Genomic DNA, 19,064 nt, shown 5'->3' with positions numbered 1-19,064 from the left:
ACCGGCCATCCTTTGCATCGACTCACACCTGGGAGCCTTCCAAACCGCCGGGACGGTATTTATAGAGGGGCTATCAGTCGGCCGCCGTTAGAGCCTCTTTGGCAGTGTGGGGGACATTGTTGCCGTCTTGATCCACGGCCCTCCGCGCGGTCTAGCGGTCCGCCCACTTCGCGCCCACCGCACCGCGGACGCCTCGGGCTCTTCGAACCTCTCACCTCGAAGAGTGACGAATCTTGAAGAAATAGATTCCTCGTTCGGAGAGCAATCCATTGGCGGGTTCACACGTTCGGTTCGAGTCCCATTCAGCGACTCTGGAGCTCAAAACGCGTCCGGAATTTCGACCGCCTCCACCTGTCTTTGGCCCACTGTGGGACTGCTGTGCGCCCTCTGGCGGCGCGCCCTCGAACAGGCCGTCCTTGTTACGTAAACCGCGTAAACCGGCGGGGATTCGGGGCGGTTTTGCCGCCGAGCGCGTAAGAGTCGATAAAGTACACCTCCGTCGCCGGGACGGCCGGGGCGGAGATGATCGTTCTATTTCTGAGTCCTCTTGCTTTTTTACGCGCGGACCAGCAAGCCCCGCCAGGCCGTCAAAAAAAGGTCTTTCTTTCAGCAGGTTGGGAGGTAAATTTGTTTTTCGCAGGTGTGTTGCGCATCCGAACACATACACTATGAATAAATTGGGGTAGATTGCAGCGTAGCGGAACGAACAGCACACCGGCGAGAATAACTAAATGAAAACCTGGCGGCGGTGACACTGTAAGGCCCAAATGGCGCCGTTGGCTTGCCGTTGGCTTGCCGTCGGCTTGCTGATGACTTGCTGATGAGCACCCTTCCTACCGCGGCCGCGTCGCGTCACCGACTCGGGCGCCTCGGGAGTCTGGCATGGCGTCTAATCCCTTGCCGCATGACTTGCCAGCGTCCGTCACTGACTCACGCCGTTCGGGCGTTCGGGCTGCCGGGGGCCAGACCGGCCAGACGGACGCACACTGTTTGCCCGCTTTGCCCCCCGCCCCTCTCGGATTCCATTGAGGCATTGGCAAGTCCGGCCGGCCAATCGGAGAGCGGCGCTCGGATTGGCTGCGGCGGCCCCGAACGGTCTGGCTGCGAGGAGAAGCCCGTGCATGTAATTTGTGTGAGTGGGGGTGGTTCGACTCCCGCCGTACCTCTCTCTTTGCTGGAGGGTTGCTGGTTGTTCTCCGCACCTCTGCGGGGATTGAAACGCACTGAGCTTCCAAACTACTATCACCACCCTTTTCGTTCTTGCCCAACACTCTGTGGAGGCTGCACTTTTGCCGTGCGTTCGATCGACACGGAACGGCGCACAGTGCCAGAAGACCGGTGGAGGCGGCAAAAATTCCAGACGCGCTTTGAGCTCCTGAGTGTCTAAAGGGGACTCGAATCGAACGTGTGACCCCACCAATGGATTGCTCTCCGAGCTAGGAATCCATTGGTTTGGTCCGGTTTGGTCACTCGTTCGGTTCGAGTCCTGTTTAGCGACTCTGGAGCTCAAAACGCGTCTTGAGTTTTGTCCGCCTCCACCGGTCTTCTGGCCCACAGTGCGCCGTGGCGCGCCTTGACCCTTCCGGCAGGTTGACCTTGGCCACCGCGGCGCTCGGTCCAGTGGCGGCGCAAGGGCGCCGGGGCCGTCGGGGCGCACAACACTCACCCCACGCCGCGGCCGCCCCGCCCCGCCCCCCGGCCGCGCCGCGCCGCCACGCCCCCCGCGCCCTGCCGGCGTGGTGGCTCCTCCCGGCTCCGCCCGCTCCCCCTGCTCCGCCTGCTGGCCGCCCGGCCGCGGCGCGCCAGTCACCCAGTTGGTTCCGTGGTCCGTGGGTCGCAGGCGCACCGCGCCGCCGGTTTTCGCGTCAAAAGTCTGCGATCGCTTTGAACATAGCGGGGGTTGCCGTCAACCGCGCTGCGGGGAGGAGAGGGATCGAACCGTCCGAGGCGAACGCGTCGATCCTCTCCCGCCCGTGCTGTTAGGCCCCTTCTTCCCAGTAAGTAAAGATCCCCCCCCGTGTGCAACAAGTGGAAAAAGGTGCAAAAGTGCTGTGCTGCCGTGAAAAGTGATGTGAAAGTGAGCAAAAGTTGCTGGTGCCGCCCCCCTGTGGATTACTGCGTTGGATTACCGCCGCCAAAGGATTAACCCTCGCCGTCAAGCCGCCGTTGGATTATTGTGGATTAACGCAGCGCGCCCGTCTGGAGTCCGTCTGGAGTCCGTCTGGACGGCCGTCTGGGCGTGGCGGCGCGGAGGCCGTGCGGTGAGAGTGTTCAAGTCGCCGAGGAGGCCGTCCTCGCCGCGGTCCTCGCCGAGGGGCTCGGTGGCCGCACGACGGCCGGCGGTGCTCGGGTTTCAGGCTCGGACCGCGTCCAAATACCTCAGGGCGCCCCGCCCCCTCCCACCCCGTGAAGCTGGACGGAGCCTCCCCCCTCCCCCTACGCCCCCTCCCCCTTCCCCCGTCACCCTGGCCCTGGAGATGAGACCTTGACATTTGGATGGATAGAAACAACATTCACTTTCAATGTAATTATTTTTTATCCAATCTATATGGGCTACTTGATGTGGGCCTCGTCGAAAATACTCGAAATTTTGAAATTCTTCACTACGATTTTTGTGAAGAAAATTTTCTGAATTCTTAAATTTGTTCCGATGTTCTCACATTAGGCTGCCTCAAGCAGACTACTCTTCTGGCAGTCTCTTTTGCCTTTTCCCTCAATTTTCCTGGTTTTTCTCTGACCGCAACGGTGCTACTGAAAAGTACCTTCTCGTTGATCTACCTTGGCGACGATAAAAAGACCTTTCAAAATTGACGTCCCGTTAGAAACAATAGTTGTAAAACGGCAGCCGGGCTCGTATTTTACGCTCACGGCACACTTTCGTTGGGCGCAGGCGGCGCAGGCAGCTCGCCAGGGCCAGACCCTCGGCCAAGCCGGCCAGCCCCGTGTCTCCGCAGCCTCCTTTTTGACCAGCCAGACTAAATTTAAAGTCTCTGGTTGCGGCACGAGTCGAGTGGGCTCTTGGCGGGTATTTTCAAATACGCCGCTCTGCCAACCGACTTGCCTACATTGTCGAGGGGGTAGCTGAACTCTCGTCACGATGTGCCGGTGGCATTGACACCTGTTGATTCGCATCGGAATCGCCCCGTGACGCAATCCAAATTTGATTAAAATCTAACTGGCTCCCCCATGTTAAATCATGGTTCAATAAATCCGCAGGTAGCAATTTTTTTTTAAAGGAAAAAAAAAAAACTTTAATTTTGTGGAAACTGCCCATTGTTGCCTTTTGTCTTTTTCGGGTTTTCTTCGGGTCATCTTTGGGATTCTTGAAGTAGTAATACAGTTCCTTTGGCTTGCGATCGTCAACTAGGCCTACCGAAACAAACATCTGACAGTCGTAAATTGGCAAATTCAACAACGCATGATGGTGACGTAATACGTAGTACCTGAGAAGGCTTTTGCCGCTTGACATTTAGTGGGCGACTGCTTCCTTGGGAAGAAGGGTTTCGATGTTTCTCTGATCTGGACAGTTAGACTGCTCGATCCAACTGCACACTAAATGCTTCCGGACATTTTGCACATAAGCATTGACGTTTTTGTGCAGGTGTACAACTGTGTACACACATTAGGTTATGTACACTTTTCCTAATTTTTCTAATTTATGTACTTATTAAGTTGCACAGAGCTTAAATATGCACAATTATGGCAACAGTTATGGACAAAGAAAGTACATAAACATTAAGTCTGTGCTTCGCGTAGCGATGTTAGAATGTGGAAAATGTGCATTTCATTGTACTTTTTGTCTATTCGTTCCTCATGCTTCGTCGGGATTTCTCAGATGCATTCAAATTCTATGTCCTCATAACTTTTGTGGCCACACGCCTTGAAACCATCCTAACACTGATGCGTCGAATTTTTCATCAGTTCAAAGATGTTTGTACGTAATAAAAATCTTCTCAACTTGTTTGTTTACAAATATTAGGATTGGTTACTGACTTTTAATCGCTTTTAATGATGCTTCTGAACAAAGAACGATAATTATGCGCACAATCACAAATGCGTCCAAAGCTTTTCGGGTTGCGCGTCTAATGTTATCGAAAAGACTGAAACTAGTTTGTCGTGTTGGTTAGACGGGTTAGTCTCTGCTGAAGTGCCTCGAACGAGGCCTTGCACATTTCAATCAATCACACTAGCAATGAATCAGAATTTTGTAAAACACACGTATTTCGGTTTTTGCCTTGCAATTTGCTGTAGATTTTTCTTTGCGTTTCCAAATTAGTATTGTAAGTCGTCTTCTCTAAACATACGCATTTTACTTTTTGCCTTTCGTTGACGATTTTTGTTTCGACCTCTGTCAGTGTGGTTCGGAGGTGGTTGTCGCTTTGTTTTTCTTGCTCAGTCAGTGTCGCCGGTTCACCGTGCGTCGTGGCATGTGCCTCGTAAGAAGCAAATGCAACACAAATCAGCCCCCGTTTTTTGGGGGAGTAGGGGCCGGTGCGGGCGCCGTGCATGCAACAGCTGACTGTCAAAGGGGCAGCCCCTCCCTGCCGTAGACGCTCCCTGGCGCCATGCTGGCACGCTGCCAGCGCCGGCGCGGCCGCACGGCCTTCAGGCAAAGGGACTTTGTTGACGTGAAACGCTTGCGAGGTTTCTTCTTTAACTGTTGGGGCGATACAATGCTTTGACTCAATGCTTCTCGTCCAGCATTCTCGTCTGCGAGCGTTGGCAGATTATGTCAAAGCAAACCGAAAAGGATAACGCAGGATAACGTTATTTTAGTTTCCATTTGTTTTCAATTACAAGTTTTGATGAAAAAATTCAAATTCTGCGTAAGCGCCTGTACTGGCGGGGTCAGGGCAAATCGCGCAGTTTTCTATAAACTGAGGCATGAGTGGAACGGAGATGGCCCTCGTTGCAGTATCATTAATTGTGGGTTCACTTTTCAAAAGAATGAGACGTCACTCGATTGGGAGTGAAATCTGTCTCATCACTGTAAACGTTGAGCAAAATACGGCGAGGCATAAAAAAGTTATTTTTTTTTGTCGGTGGAACTCTTTAAAGATTGTTTTTGCCCTTAGAACGATGACAAGTGTCGCCTTTCGGTTTTAGGCGGTTTTGTGAATTTCTGGGCTGACAAAGGTGGCTCTTTAAGCTTAGGGCAGAATCTGCAATGTCAATATCTAAAAACTCGCATTGTTCCTGGTCAGGGTAGCGCGCAATCAATGCCGATACAAGATATTTGACATGCGCCGTTGCCTTAAGTGACTTTCGTTACCAAGCTCCAGTGTTCTGGTCCTCCTCTCTCTGGCCATTCCTGTTGTGTGGTGCAAGATCTCTCAATTCCTTCGCCCGTCCCTCCCTCCTCAGCCACCCCAAGTTTTGTTTGCAATCAGTTGTTTTCTTTTCAGGTATATTATATGCATGTGGTACTTGTGTGCTGAAAGTTGGCACTGCTGTGCCGAGTGTTTATTTTGCCACGTTTTTATTTGCCCTGCCCCTCATGCCCCTCAATATTTAAGTAGAATGGTGTCCAATGCCCTTAACGACCATCGTGGGCAAGTGTTGTCCTCTGTCATTGTGTATCGCTGTGTGTGTCTATGTGTGTGTTGATTTTCTTGGGTGTACTGTCCCATCGTTTTGAACTCGCATTGACGGTAGATACCACGCCTCACGCGATCTGGTAAATCGAAAAAGTAACACGGTGCCGTTTTTTTTTTAGGTTACCGACCGACGGCACGGTTAAAGATTTGTATTTACGGAGCTCTCATTTGTCACATTTTTACCGTGCAGTGAAACGCGTCTGAGCTTTGCCATCGCGAAGCAGTGTGCCGTGTTGCGCTCTTCTCGTTGCGAGGAGCAGAGCACCTTGGCACTCGGGCGCTGTTGTGGGAACAAGACCAGACGTAAAACTTGAACGTCGCGAGGGGTTGGCGCAATCTTGTTTACTGACTCAATTGTTTCCGAACTTTTTAGAAAGAATTCCTACAGATTTTTGTGCACGCTTAGCAAGTGTCTACAAAAAAAATTGTAAGAAGTACAAGTGATCCTTTGCAAAGCATTTGCGTCCTTGTTTAGCGGGGGGGGGGGGGGGGGGGTGAACCAGTATGTTATCCAATAGAATCAATTATTAACGGTGCGTCCCACAACAATGTCCAGCCTTCACGGCGTGGCTGCCTCATACCATGTACTTGGAATGATTGTCCATCTGTTAGGCAGGGTTCGCAAAGTCCGCGGCGCTTTGTAATTGTATGTGGCGTAGCGACCGTTCCCTTCCTACGGGGCTGTATCACTGTTGCGAACCAAGGGGCAATACCTTTTCATCTCCGGGTTCTCGGGACCAGGGGTAAATGGTACTCATCTCTCTGAGTGTACATATGTAGTACATATCTATCGGGATGTTCTTGCCTCACTTAGATGTGTACTTGCCCTACTGCTTGTCTCGACGCTTCCTTGAACTGACTGGGTATTTCCCCTTGCGTGAGCCCACCCTGCGTCGCCCTGCCTTGTTTGTGAAAGGGGGCCTTCTTCTCCAGGTGGAGGCGCAGGGCGAGCCTCGCCACCGGGGAGACCCGAAGGGAGACCCGAGGGGAGACCCCACACCGACGCTATAACGAGTCCCGCCAGGGCCTGAGCCCCTCCACCATCCAGGATGGGGGTGGCCGACGACTTCGCGCCGAGCTTCACGCAGAAGCCACAGCTGCGCCAGGAAGATGACGGCAACCGCCTCGTCTTCGAGTGCCAGCTGCTGTCCTCCCCGAAGCCGGACATCACATGGTTCCGGGGGGACACGCAGCTGTCCGAGGACGGGCGGACGGTCATGAAGACCGTGCCCACCGGCTCCAACAAATTCACCGTGGTCCTCGAGCTGGATGACGTCATCGAGTCGGACGCCGGCCTGTACAAGGTCAAGGCCAAAAACAAGATGGGAGAAGTTGCTGCTTCCATCAACCTCAATTTCAGCCGTGAGTGTCTTTGAGGGTTTATTAGTTTGGGTCTGCGAGCTAGTTGCCCGAAGGGGCCGTATATAGTTTCATTCATTCCACGTTTTTTTGGCGTTCATTCAACCAAATTAGATGTTATTCCAAAAATTGACAGCCGGGGGGAGAGGGCGCCTGGGAGGTAGGCAATCCCCTCCTAGCCCAATCACATAGGTTTTGGGGTTGCCTACCTGCTAGGCGGCTGCACTATGATTTTTACACTACCCACATTATTACTGCGTAGCTGTTTCTTGTACTTAACTTTTACAAAATTAAGCCTTTGCTTTTAATGATCGCATTCTGCATCTTGTGCTCAAAATTCTACAAAATAGTTTGTTCTAACGTAAAATCTCTTCGTATTAGGTAAGTTAATCACATTTTGCGACTTGCGAGTGACTTGCAAGTGGCACACTGTTCTCGTTCTTTTTTTTTAAATTTAACGAAGTTTAGTTTGGATAACTAAACGTAATAGGATTCATCAAATTTTCTGTTTTCTACCAAAATTTTAGCGGCCTTGAAATGGCTCAGACCGCAAGCAACGCTTCTACCATATTGAAAATTCTGGGCAGCCTATGTAGAAATGTTGCATACTTGATAACTGAGGAGTGTTTGTATATCGCTGTGGTGGGCATCCTACCCCACGCGAAATCCCTCCCCGCCACCCCGGCCTTTGAAGGGAGCTCTCGTGTCTCATAAAAAGTTGAAAGGACAGGATATGTGTATCTATGCTTTCTCGCGGTACCTGCACGCAGCACGCACCCGGCTGGTGTTAAGTACATCCTGGCGGGGTGGAGTCGCAGGGGTGGGGTAAACACGATGGCATGTCGTGTTTGTTTACGCAAGGAGAGCTGCCCCACTGGGGCACTGCTGGGTGCTGGGCAGTGCCCGCGCGGGGGCCCCAGACGCAGCTATTCTTAGCGCGGGCCAAAGATCAGTGCACTGAGCCTGTCAACGCCCAGGGATTACACAATACACAGGGGGGCCCATTGTTAGGGTTCGCATCACACAGCCATACTAATGTCATTGATTTATTCCAGCTGCGGATGAGCCTCGAGAAAAGTAAGTTGACTCAGGTCGCACACGTATCTGCACGACGCTCTACTGCTGGCACTTTCTTTACCCTCTTCTCTTTTGCATTAACGCCGCACAGATCGACTGGTTGCCTATGACAGACTCAAAACATGAAAAATGACGATGAATCGAAGTGAACTAAGATTCTCGGTTGAATCAATCAAAGATCAAATGATTCATTTTCAGTTTATATACTAGCCTTATACTATCAAATTTTGGGCCTTCATTGACATGATCTGCTTGTTTGGGTTGAGTCCCAGACAGCTTTGGTCATTTTGTATGATTTCTTTTTTTCTTGTGGCAACTTCTCGGTACAAACACAAACGCACAAGCACTCGTACTCAAGCATGATCACTAACCGCTCCTGAGGCACCAGACCGTTACAAAAGTAAAAATATGCACATTTTTCAACAAGCCATTTTTACACTTATTTATTTTGTCCAAAATAAAAGAACTTTAATACATTTTGGGACACATTAGCAAACCAGTGACTTTTTTTACATAATTTTGATTTTGACAAATTAATTGAGATACGCTGATGAGTTTATATTGTATTTTTTGGGGTAGTTTTTGGTCTTGTATTTTGTCTCAGTTAACCCTTGCCTCTGCTCTCGTTCTTTCTTTGTCTTACCTTTCCTGTGTATTTCTCTTTGCAGCGGCTGACAAGGCTGGACCGAGGTGAGTTGCCACTCGCACTCCCCAGCTTGTAACACTTCTCCCCTCCACTCAGTATTTTTCTTCGCTTGCACTCTGCACCGCTTTACACGTGCCTTTGTTTACTTTCCGTCTATGGTTGCCATGTGCGGTTGCTGATGCCGTTTCTCTCTCCAGGCAAGTGGATGGGATCGCTCCGACTTTTGCGAAAAAGCCGGCGATTCGGCAGGAGGATGACGGGAAACGCCTCCTGTTCGAATGCCGGATCAACGCCGACCCAGAACCGACCGTCAGCTGGTCCAAGAACAACACTCCCGTCACGGCTGGCCCCAGACATAAGGTGAGAGGCTTGTGCTCCAGTGGCCGCCAAGCCCACAAGCCGCGGCGCCGCCGTGGTCTATTTCGGGGCAGCGTGACTGTGCGAGCCAAGTGGGCTACACATTCATCGCGGCCTGCCCACTAGATTATTTCGCTGTGTGTTTGTGGGGGAGGGGGTGGGTGTAGCTTGGCGGCATTCAACGGCACCGCGCCTGGAGGGTAGGCAGCGTCCTGGGCTTGGTGCATACGTGCCACGGGCTGCCTACCTCCCAGGCTGCCGCCGTGGGAACGGAAATGGCTGTCCCTTTCCGTACTTGTTTCTGACATAACTGTATTTTTCTGATTCCAGCTGACGGTCGACAAGGATGGGCACTCCTACTTCGCCACGCTTGAAATTAAGAATGTCACTGTTGAAGACGCTGGCAAATACAAAGTGACAGCTAAGAACGAGCTTGGCGAAAGTAATGCTACCATCAGTCTCAATTTCGACAGTGAGTATCGTCCTAGATAAGGCTTTATGTGTGTGGCAAACTGGCCGCTCAGATGGGCTTGCAGTTTTCTCCCCTGGTCTCGCACATTGTACTTAAATGGAGCCCTTTCCGTTTAAATATCTTTTTCACCGTGTTTGTAAATTTGTTAATAAATCGATTATGAGTTAAATCACAAAAATTAAAATTTTACAAAAGACTCTGAAATTCTTCGTTGAAATTTTCTTATATAATTTTTAATAAACACAGTAAATAGTTTGATTGATTAAAAATAAATGAGTAGGTGGACACAAAGCTCTGTAGTGTAAACACGATAAAGTTGTGTGATACCGCGTGAGGAATCACTGCTCGGCCTATAATTAATGAAAATTGCTTTCATTCAAAATCTTCGTGTAAGATATCTCATTGTTTACTGTTCCAATTTGTTTGTACTGTTGCTCTTGCGTTAATCTGACGGGCGGACTCCATGAAGTGCGTGACTGCCTGTCACTTGCGATGACGGTGGTGGGCGCCATATTTTTTGTATACTAATAACGATGTTCATTGAGTTGAACTGCCCGAGAACGCAAAGACCCTCCAGAACTCAATGTTGTTTTTGTTACTGTCGTTATTCTTGTGGTGGAGGGTCTTTCCGTTTTCGGCGGCCCAGCTCACCCTCAACCTCAACGCGCCTTACTCCGACACTTCACCCCCAGAGAGCAGTGTTGCTGGAGTTGCTGGTCGCCGGCCGCCTCACGGCCTGCCTCACTGTAGCCCTCGGCCGCTGTCGCGAAGATATTTTAGGACGTTCTCAAGGCGGGGATGAACGGGAGTTAGTACGGCTCTCTGTCTCTCCCTGAGTTTCACGAAAAACTGATGCGGTTCTTTAGGGTTGCTCGATAGAAAGAGAAAAGAAAGCTCCACCAAAGTCTCCACACATTGCTGTGCTCTAGTGTATGACCTCAGCAGTTTTTCGTAGAAAAGTTCCTGAAATACCTTGGAGTGCACTAGCCTTTTCATACTCTAACGTTTCCTTACGCCAACTCCGTGCTACTGCTTTGTACACAGCCAGCTTGTGTCGTCTGCTGCAAACGCGTCATTTGGCAAGAGTAAAGTCCTTGCTGCTTAAATATTGCATTGCCAAGAATGCTGTAATGGAGGAATCCGTTACATACGTCACTTTTTAAATTAATTTTTCTTGAGTAGTTATGACTTTGTGTTTACACTGTCTGGGCTGAGTGAACATAGTGTAGTTATTCCCACCTACTGAAAAATAAACCAATGACACTGCATAAATTTAGTGCGAGGACTTAAACCGCCCAGCTTGGAGACTCTTCCGCTGTCCAGCTGTTCGCCGCTCTCGTTGTCTTATCTTTATATTGTACAAAGTTTTTCTTCTTTGTATTTCTTTTTTTCTCTGTATTTTCTTCTTTGTTTTTTTTTCTTTTAAACAGTAGGTTAGGAAAGGATCGTTCGGAATGCTCCTGTTCAATCCAGTTCATACAGTAGAGTAATTTGACATTGTCGTTACAACAAACCCTATAAATAGCTGTACATTGTAAAAAACGGTACATAAATGTAATGAACCTGGGGTTTCGTATTTTAGTGGCTACCGCTTGGTGCTGACCTGCTTAAGACTGGCTCTGGGGTGAAGTTTGAGACCGCTTCGTCCGTCCGTTTTCTGCTTTCGCCACAAGCTTGGATCACTAGTTATTTAGAGCATGACGTCATGCGGTAGATGTTTGTGACGTTCAACCACCAGTGGCGTTTTCTGGTCGCTTTGCTGTTTTTCTGTTTTGATTTTTGGGTTTTCCTGGCTCCTTGGATTTGCAGTGAAATGTTGTATGTAGGTACAGTGGTATATCGGCTTATGTATATATCACCTCACCGGAGCCATCCATGAGAAAAGGATCGTGAAGCAGTAAAAACATTCACACTAAGTTTCGGTTTCAAAAATATATCTCATAATTTAAAACCGTGTCAAATAGGTGGACATTGTCTGTATGCGATTTCTAAATTTGGCTTCTTGCTGGTTTCCCCATGGCCAGCAACATAAACAGTCACTACGCAAACATTCGTCTTGCGCTAAACTGCATTTTTTAATTTTCGGCGAGCTTTTTTTATGCCCGTCCGTTTTCTTTTTTCTTTTTTTTCTAAAGGCATGTGAAGGCGTTACGCATGTGGAAGCAGCTCAATGCTTCAGCTTGTTGCACACTTAAGCTGCGCTACGACACTAAAGCTTTGAGCGGCCCCGGCATGAATGTTGTCATGCCGAGTCGTCTCGCTTCTAGTAGAAGCGCAAGATCCCACTGTGCTGACTAGACCCTTAGAAAGCATACACCAATGTCCAACACAAGACTCACGCACAGACCCGCTCTCCTGGAGGCTCTAGGTGCGGCTTGCAGGTGAAAACTGGATGGTTCAGTGGCTCAGTAGAACAGGCTGCGTGGTATTCTATTAAATACGGTACAGGGTTCTCACCAGCGCACTGGAGATTATGCACTTCTGCCAGGCCTTGTCCCAAACAGTCATACTGTTATTTTTATCTCTCTGTTTTTTTTGTTGCTGCTGCCGCTGCTGTCGCATCATTGTCTCACTGATTTGCCCTCTGACAGGAAATGTTTTCATGTGGAATTGTGTGACATTTATGTAATCATATTATCAGCACGGGACAAGGCACATATTTGTTGTTCACTTTTTGCACTTTTTTCCTTTTTCTTTCTCTCTCTTCTTTCCTACTGTTTCCGCTTTTGTTCTATTCCTGACCACACCTCCCCCGCTTAGCGAAGTACAGTGTAATTTAAATACAAACAACTTTGCTCCGTTCTTACAGGTTCTGTAATTATGTTTTCAATCCCTTGATATACTCAGCTCACACAGGTCATTTGTAAAGCGCTTATTAATGCGCACCAAAAACTAGGTAAATACTATAAGAATTGTCAGGTATTTCCGACGGAGCTGCGCGTGTACATTGCAAGTAGAACATAAATATATTTTCCTGAACCGTGTCCATGGCCCAGCCAAGGACATTGCGATCAGAAAGCGTCAAACATTTTTTTTTAAACGAGCGTACTGAAGGCCCTCGTGCTTTGTTGGACGTACCTAAGAGTCTCTGGTGGAGTTCGGAGTTGGTGGAGTTGAGATTTGAGGGCTTGGGTTGAGTGGTTTCTCGGGTGGGTGTAGGCGACGAGGCCCCGGTCCCGGAAGACGGCATCAAGCCCACCTTCACAGAGCGGCCCGTCATCAAGCAGACGGAGGACGGCAACAGTGTCATCATCGAGTGCAGACTAGTCGGCGAGCCCAAGCCCCAAGTACAATGGTGAGTTGTTGCTGCAGAGCGTTTTTCTTCATCAATTGTCTTGTTTTCGGGACGCATAATGGTTATTTTGAGGACAGGTCCGATAGCCATTCATTCAAGCGTAAGGATTGTTTACTTTGAGGCACTCGCCACTCTAACTTCAATTTGTGGTGTCTCGCGGCCACGGTGTGGGTTACCGGGCTCCCAGGCTACACCTGACCTCAAACGAATCATTGTGCCTTCCCGACTGGCGTCCCGTCCTTACACCATCGCGCCTTTGGTTTCAGGTTCCAATCTGGCAAGGAACTGACCGAGGGCGGCCGGCTGTCGATGTCACTGGAGGTGGACGAGGTCTTGTACTACATGGCCCGGCTCGAGATCAGCGGTGTGGCGACCACGGACGCCGGCGAGTACAAGGCAGTGGCCAAGAACACTCATGGCTCCTGCCAGGCTACCATCAATCTCAACTTCGACTCTTCAAGCGACAAACCGAAGTGAGCTTTTCCCTTCCCGGTTACAACACGTAGTTGAATAATTTGTAAATGCAAAAGCTATTTTTGATATTTTTGTTTATTTTGCGATAAAAAATTCCCATTCTGGTTGATCTTTAGCACGCACCTACGTACACCTTGAATAATTTTGGCTGCAGATTTCTCTTTTCAAGTAATGACCCGCTCGATGGAGTGACAGATTTGGTGTTTGATCCAGAATTCCCGACGGGAAGGCTCCGCGATTCCCGAAGAAACCGACTATTCGCCAGGAAGGAGAGGTGCTCATCATGGAGTGCGTCTTAGAAGGCAACCCTGCCCCCGAGATTACCTGGTTTCAGGGCCAAAAGGTCATTGCAGATACTAACAGGGTGCGCCTCATGCGCAAATCTTGTGGAAAAGACACTTACCTCCTCACGTTGGAGATATCGAGTCCAACGAGAGAGGACGGCGGAAACTACAGGTGTAATGCCTTCAACATTTATGGCGAGAGCAATGCCAATATTGCACTCAACTTCCAAGGTACGCCTACGCGTCGCTACTCCCCTCGCATGTTTTCCCTAATCCCAGCACGCTTTTCCGCAGGCAATGTTGCAATGGTGCAGGAATTTGGTCACACTAATAAGGTCTTGGGTCAGTTGACCTGTATATGTGTATATATAAATTGGTGTATATATGTAAATGGTGTTCATTTCCCATTGAACCTCCTCATAGAAGTAGGAATCTTATAAACTGCTTCTGTGGCGCACGATATATATTTTGATGGTGATGTCATGAGAATGTCTAGACCCTGTCTCCCGTGTCTCTGTTCTTTTACCACGCCTGCTCGTTTTCTTACAGTTTCTCTTTTTAAGATGGTACTTTTAGCATGAGCCACTGAACCATTCTGTAAATAGTGCACTGATTGAGTTTGTGCAATGTCGCATGATTTCCTTACAGCCATGGTCAGCGCGTCCCTTGCGGTTGGCAGTGCGGTGAGATCTATGTCTGCTTTTATCCCCAAAACCGTATTTACAACAACCTCTCTTTTTAAAATATTCGATTTTTCGAATCCCAGAAAAAAAAGCCACTTAAAATTTTGTCGTGAATAAGCATTTAAATAAGTGCACTGTTGCAGGCGGAGATGATGCAGGTTTTGCCCCATCATTCGTCGAGAAACCTAAAATCATTCCAAACGAGACCGGCACTCTTATTACAATGAAGTGTAAGTGCAAAGCGAAACCGAAACCGGACGTTACATGGTTCAGAGGCACTACAGTTGTGAAAGAGACGTCGAAAATTAAAATAAAGAGTGTCGAAGCTGGTGAGGACACATACGAACTTTCACTCGAAATCAAGGCAAGTTACGGTTGTACATGGCATTGAAGAGGCTTTGCGCATCTGCGCGCTGGCCATTGTTTTTGCCTACTTTAAATTTGAAACGCCTAATAACGTTTGTAATTTTTTTATTTTTAGGACCCTTCAGGGCCCGACGGTGGCACATACAGGTGTCACGTTAAGAATGAGTTTGGTGAAAGTAATGCAAATTTGAATCTCAACATCGAGGCGGAGCCTGAGCCCGAGGGCGACGGACCAACATTCGTTGACAAACCACGCATCGTTTCGGAACAGAACGGGAAGCTTGTAATCATGGATTGTCGCGTGAAGGCCGACCCCAAGCCGACAATCGTGTGGACTCGTGACGGCAAGGAGGTGAAAGAAAGTTCAAAGATCACCATGAAAGTGGAGGCCAAGGGTGACGTGTATTACATCAGACTGGAACTAAAGGTGAGATTATTGCTGGAGAGCTATACTGAATTAAGGTGGTGTAACAAAACTTTAATGGGGATATTTTTTTATTTTTTCTTATAGGACCCGCAACTGGAAGACTCAGGACTGTACAAATGCAACATTAAAAACAGCTTAGGAGAACTTAATGCCAATTTAACGCTTAATATTGAAAGTCAGTACACAAACTTTCTGTTTTGAATTTCATGTGACTTGTAATGTTGTTAGCTCTGCATAATTTGTTGGTATTTTTTCAGTTATCCCTGTTATTAGGCAACAACCAAAGATCATCAAGGTCGTGAAAAAGAAAACGGTTATTGTAGAGTGCCACGTACAGTCCAAGTTTGCTCCTCAGTGCACTTGGTTCAAGGAAAAGACTGCCGTGAAAGAAGATTCCCGGCACACTGTCCACGTTACACAGGTCAAGGAAGGCGAGTTCTCGGTCAAGCTGGAAATCGAGAACGTCAAGGAAACGGACAAGGGATCTTACAAACTTGTCGCTAAGAACGAGAAGGGCGAGACTGCGTCGCAGACTGTGGAGCTAACTGATATTCCTAAAGACGAGGAAGAAAAGCCAAAGCCTCAAGGGGACAAGCCCAAAATCAGCAAGGGGCTGAAATCCCAGGTAAAGTCATGGGCAAACCGTAGAATAATACACAATACAGCCCAACTGTGTTTGCAACGCGTTTTCTTTTTTCTCAGACTGTTGATGAAACAAAGTCGGCGGAGTTCTCGGTTAAGCTCATCAAGACAGAAATGAAGGCAACTGTAGTATGGTACAAGTAAGTAGCGCGCCCTTTGAGGTCCCCGCCCGTCTGGGTACAGACTGCTCTGTTTAAAACTAGTTCCTGAAAAGTTGTCAATAAAATTCTTTCTGGACTGAATGATTTACAACGGTATTTTTTTAACAATCTAGAAACAACACGGTCATCAAGGAGCGGGAAATGCACCAGTCTTTCGATGGCACCACAGCCACTTTGCAGATTTCAAGCTGCAAGGTGGATCATGCTGCCACCTACAAGGTGGTCATTACCAATGAATTTGGTAGTGACGATTCTGAGGCGGACCTCAAAGTAACAGAAAAGAAGAAACCGCCAGAAAAGGTTAGAAACTGTCATTGTGTTTTTTCGAACGATCTGTGATAGATACTTAATTGTGTACCGTTCTGAACCACTTGTTCACTAGCACAAGAAGTATATATTCGAATTGGCACCGATTTCCTCCCATACATTCGGTCTTAGCGTATGTAAATTTACATGTGAAAGCCGTGGCTGACTTGAATCAAGCATGGACATGGTTTGTCCCCCTTTTGAGCACGATTTATCCTTGTCATGCATAGAGTCAGTCAAATTTATCAGGCTCTGTCGATGAGCTAGTGCGTTGAGGTCTCCATTGTTAAGTGAACTTTGCGGTGTACTTTTAAGGCGCGTAATGAGAATGCAAATGGACCCATTCATGTTTGCGAATTTTGATAGGTTTCCCTCATACGCTGTTTCTAACATTGCATGTTAATTTAACAGAAAGAGGAAGAAAAGAAGAAGGAAGAAGAGAAAAAAGTGGAAGAAAAAAAGGTGGAGGAAAAGAAGGTGGAAGAGAAAAAGGTCGAAGAAAAGAAGGTTGAGGAAAAGAAAATTGAGGAAAAGAAGATAGAAGAGAAGAAAAAGGTTGAGGAAAAGAAGGTGGAGGAGAAAAAGAAAATTGAGGAGAAGAAGGTTGAAGAGAAAAAGGTAAAGGGATTTTTTCATTGTCGGTGTTGACTAAGATTGAGTTAACATTAAGTATAAAGACTTTGCTTTGAAACGTAACATTTTAATATTTCAAAATTTATCTGCCTTGTTCTTGTTTATATGCTTTCAATGTTCATTTCTAGTTCATTTTGGCTAGGATCGTAACCATCGCGTTCAATAGCAAGGCGTGATTTTTTCTTTTTGTGCACCAGAGCATGTTTGTGATTAGATTGCATGGCATATAATTACTAACAGAGATAAGGCGTGTGAGGCAGCAGCGTTAAGTGATGCCTGTTGCCCCAGAGCTGTCTATGCAACCTGACTTCCAAGTTCTCGCCGTCCCTTCTGGCAGTGGTTGCAGAGGTAATATGTCAGTTACCACTAGGGATGCACTTGGCTTATCTTCTGAAACAGTACCCTGTTGTCCATTCATCGCGCACCAAATCCAATAAGAGGCTAAAAGTACTACTGTTTGGGTCCAACAAGTTACTGACATATCTTTCAATCGTCATCCCGTAATTTCTTAGCCGCTCATTCATTTAGTTAGTTATTCATTTATCATCGCGCGATATTATCTTAACTGCTTATTGAGTTGCATATTACGCTTGTGAAAACAAAACGAAACGCTTTTTTATTTTTATGTTGTGCTTTTTTTCAGGGGCCACCACGATTGGTAAGAATTTCTATGTACTTGTCATTAGCCTGTTGTTCAGTGCATGTGTTTGGGCACGACTGCATACAAATGTGCCCCTCTCTCCTCTTTGAACTACCAATACACTTTACAAGGACAGTAAACACTTACATTTTCTCACACAGATTGACAACCAGGTGGACAAAGTTAACGATTTGCGGCAAAGAAACGAAGACGATGAAAAGGTAAACAGTGTGAAAACCTCACTCGACTCACATCATATCATAGCAGTTATCACTTAAACATGAAACAGCGTCCGCATTCAAGCGTGCACCTTGTGACCTTGCGGGGGGCTGGCCCTACTGCCATTTCATAAAGGCGTGCCATTTCCAGCGTTTAGAAGGAATAATGCTAGTCTCATTTCATGTGTGGTTCCACCGCCCTAGCTTACCTCTTGTCACACCTGTTCATGGATACTCAACATTAGACATTGATGAAAAGCACTTCTCAATTAATATCTCAAGGAGTATCGGGGTTACTCCAGCTACTCTCACAAACCGGTCATTCAGCCCCGCTCGAAGTGCCCCTGTATCTGAAGCGTTTCCATTGCATGGACCGTTGTGGCACGTTTCAACATCTTTGTTCTGTTTTTCCCTTTTTAAGGAGACCGTTAAACGGACGTCGTTGAAGAAACCGGAAGAGAAAAAAGACGACAAGGTAAGGCATTCCATCCCCGTGCTAATTTATGTGTCCCACACCCATCATAAACCATCATCTACAAATCACACACTGGAATTACACTCACAGAACAAATCCATTTTTAGAAGTTTGTTCAATGTTTTTAAGTTCAGAACTTTGGCACTGTTGGTATTGTAAGCTAAAACTTTTCAAAAGGTTACGTAGCATTTTAATGATCCAATTTGTGTTGATAAAGAAAAGTTTGAGGTGTGCGTTTCATGCAGTCTACGTTTGTGTCGAAGAAAGTAAGGAAGTTTTATATGTTGGTGGACACCGTTTTTATCTCGACTAAGCGAAGACTACAGGAGGCTTCCCATGGAATTTGAGCTGTTATTGTACAGGAAACCACCCCACCTGCTAAGCTGTTTTCAAAGTCACTTTTGAAACACGTGACTCCGAAGAAACAGCCAATCAAGTATGAAAGCTTCCTCGACGTTACGTTGAAACCGGTCGAGCGTACAACAGCTGAGAAGATAATAGCGGCAAAGAAAGCTGAAGAGGAAGAGCAGGTGACTCATCTGCACTGGCTTAGCACGTTTATACGGCCACCGCCATAAATAAGAACTTTTTGGGTGCTTCTGCAATGCTAGAAGAATTTGGATGAAAAACAAACGTCTTTTACAAAGTATTTTTCCCATTATAGTGGTTTTTATTCTCACTGTCAACAGCTCTTTACGATCGCAACCCTCTGCTAGCCTGCAAAATATTTGCAGTGTAGTTGTTTGCTTCAGAGTAGACCCGTGTTTTCAAAACAATTTCTGAATGCTTTCAAATTAAATTTTTATAGCCAGGGTATGCTTTATTTTCTTTGAAATTTCTCCATTTGATAGTGAAAAAGCTTCTAGCAGTGCTGACGACTCTCTGAAACGAAGCAGACGTAAATGTCTTGGCCGTGCTCGCTCTTGTTTCGTGTCTAGACGAAACGACTTTT

The 19,064-nt window shown here is 47.4% G+C and overlaps 1 protein-coding gene across 1 annotated transcript in view; it reads left to right on the top strand.

Annotated features, from left to right (window-relative positions):
• Nucleotides 1-1,817: 1,817 nt before the first annotated feature.
• The window catches only part of LOC117651726 (twitchin), a 63,070-nt gene continuing 45,823 nt past the window's right edge, over nt 1,818-19,064 (top strand). Inside the window, 18 exon segments of the mRNA XM_034396031.1 lie at nt 1,818-1,997; nt 6,531-6,959; nt 8,012-8,033; nt 8,877-9,039; nt 9,367-9,508; nt 12,668-12,803; nt 13,070-13,276; nt 13,491-13,792; nt 14,388-14,608; nt 14,726-15,037; nt 15,122-15,212; nt 15,295-15,662; nt 15,740-15,819; nt 15,954-16,140; nt 16,558-16,764; nt 17,581-17,640; nt 18,059-18,112; nt 18,475-18,642. Coding sequence (XP_034251922.1) covers nt 6,647-6,959; nt 8,012-8,033; nt 8,877-9,039; nt 9,367-9,508; nt 12,668-12,803; nt 13,070-13,276; nt 13,491-13,792; nt 14,388-14,608; nt 14,726-15,037; nt 15,122-15,212; nt 15,295-15,662; nt 15,740-15,819; nt 15,954-16,140; nt 16,558-16,764; nt 17,581-17,640; nt 18,059-18,112; nt 18,475-18,642 — 3,033 coding nt within the window. The 5' untranslated portion in view covers nt 1,818-1,997; nt 6,531-6,646.

Source organism: Thrips palmi, unplaced genomic scaffold (genome assembly GCF_012932325.1).
Source record: "Thrips palmi isolate BJ-2018 unplaced genomic scaffold, TpBJ-2018v1 HiC_scaffold_6, whole genome shotgun sequence".
Taxonomy (NCBI): Eukaryota; Metazoa; Arthropoda; class Insecta; order Thysanoptera; family Thripidae; genus Thrips; species Thrips palmi.
The sequence above is the reverse complement of the archived record's forward strand: the minus strand, read 5'-3'. Positions and strand labels throughout refer to the sequence as shown.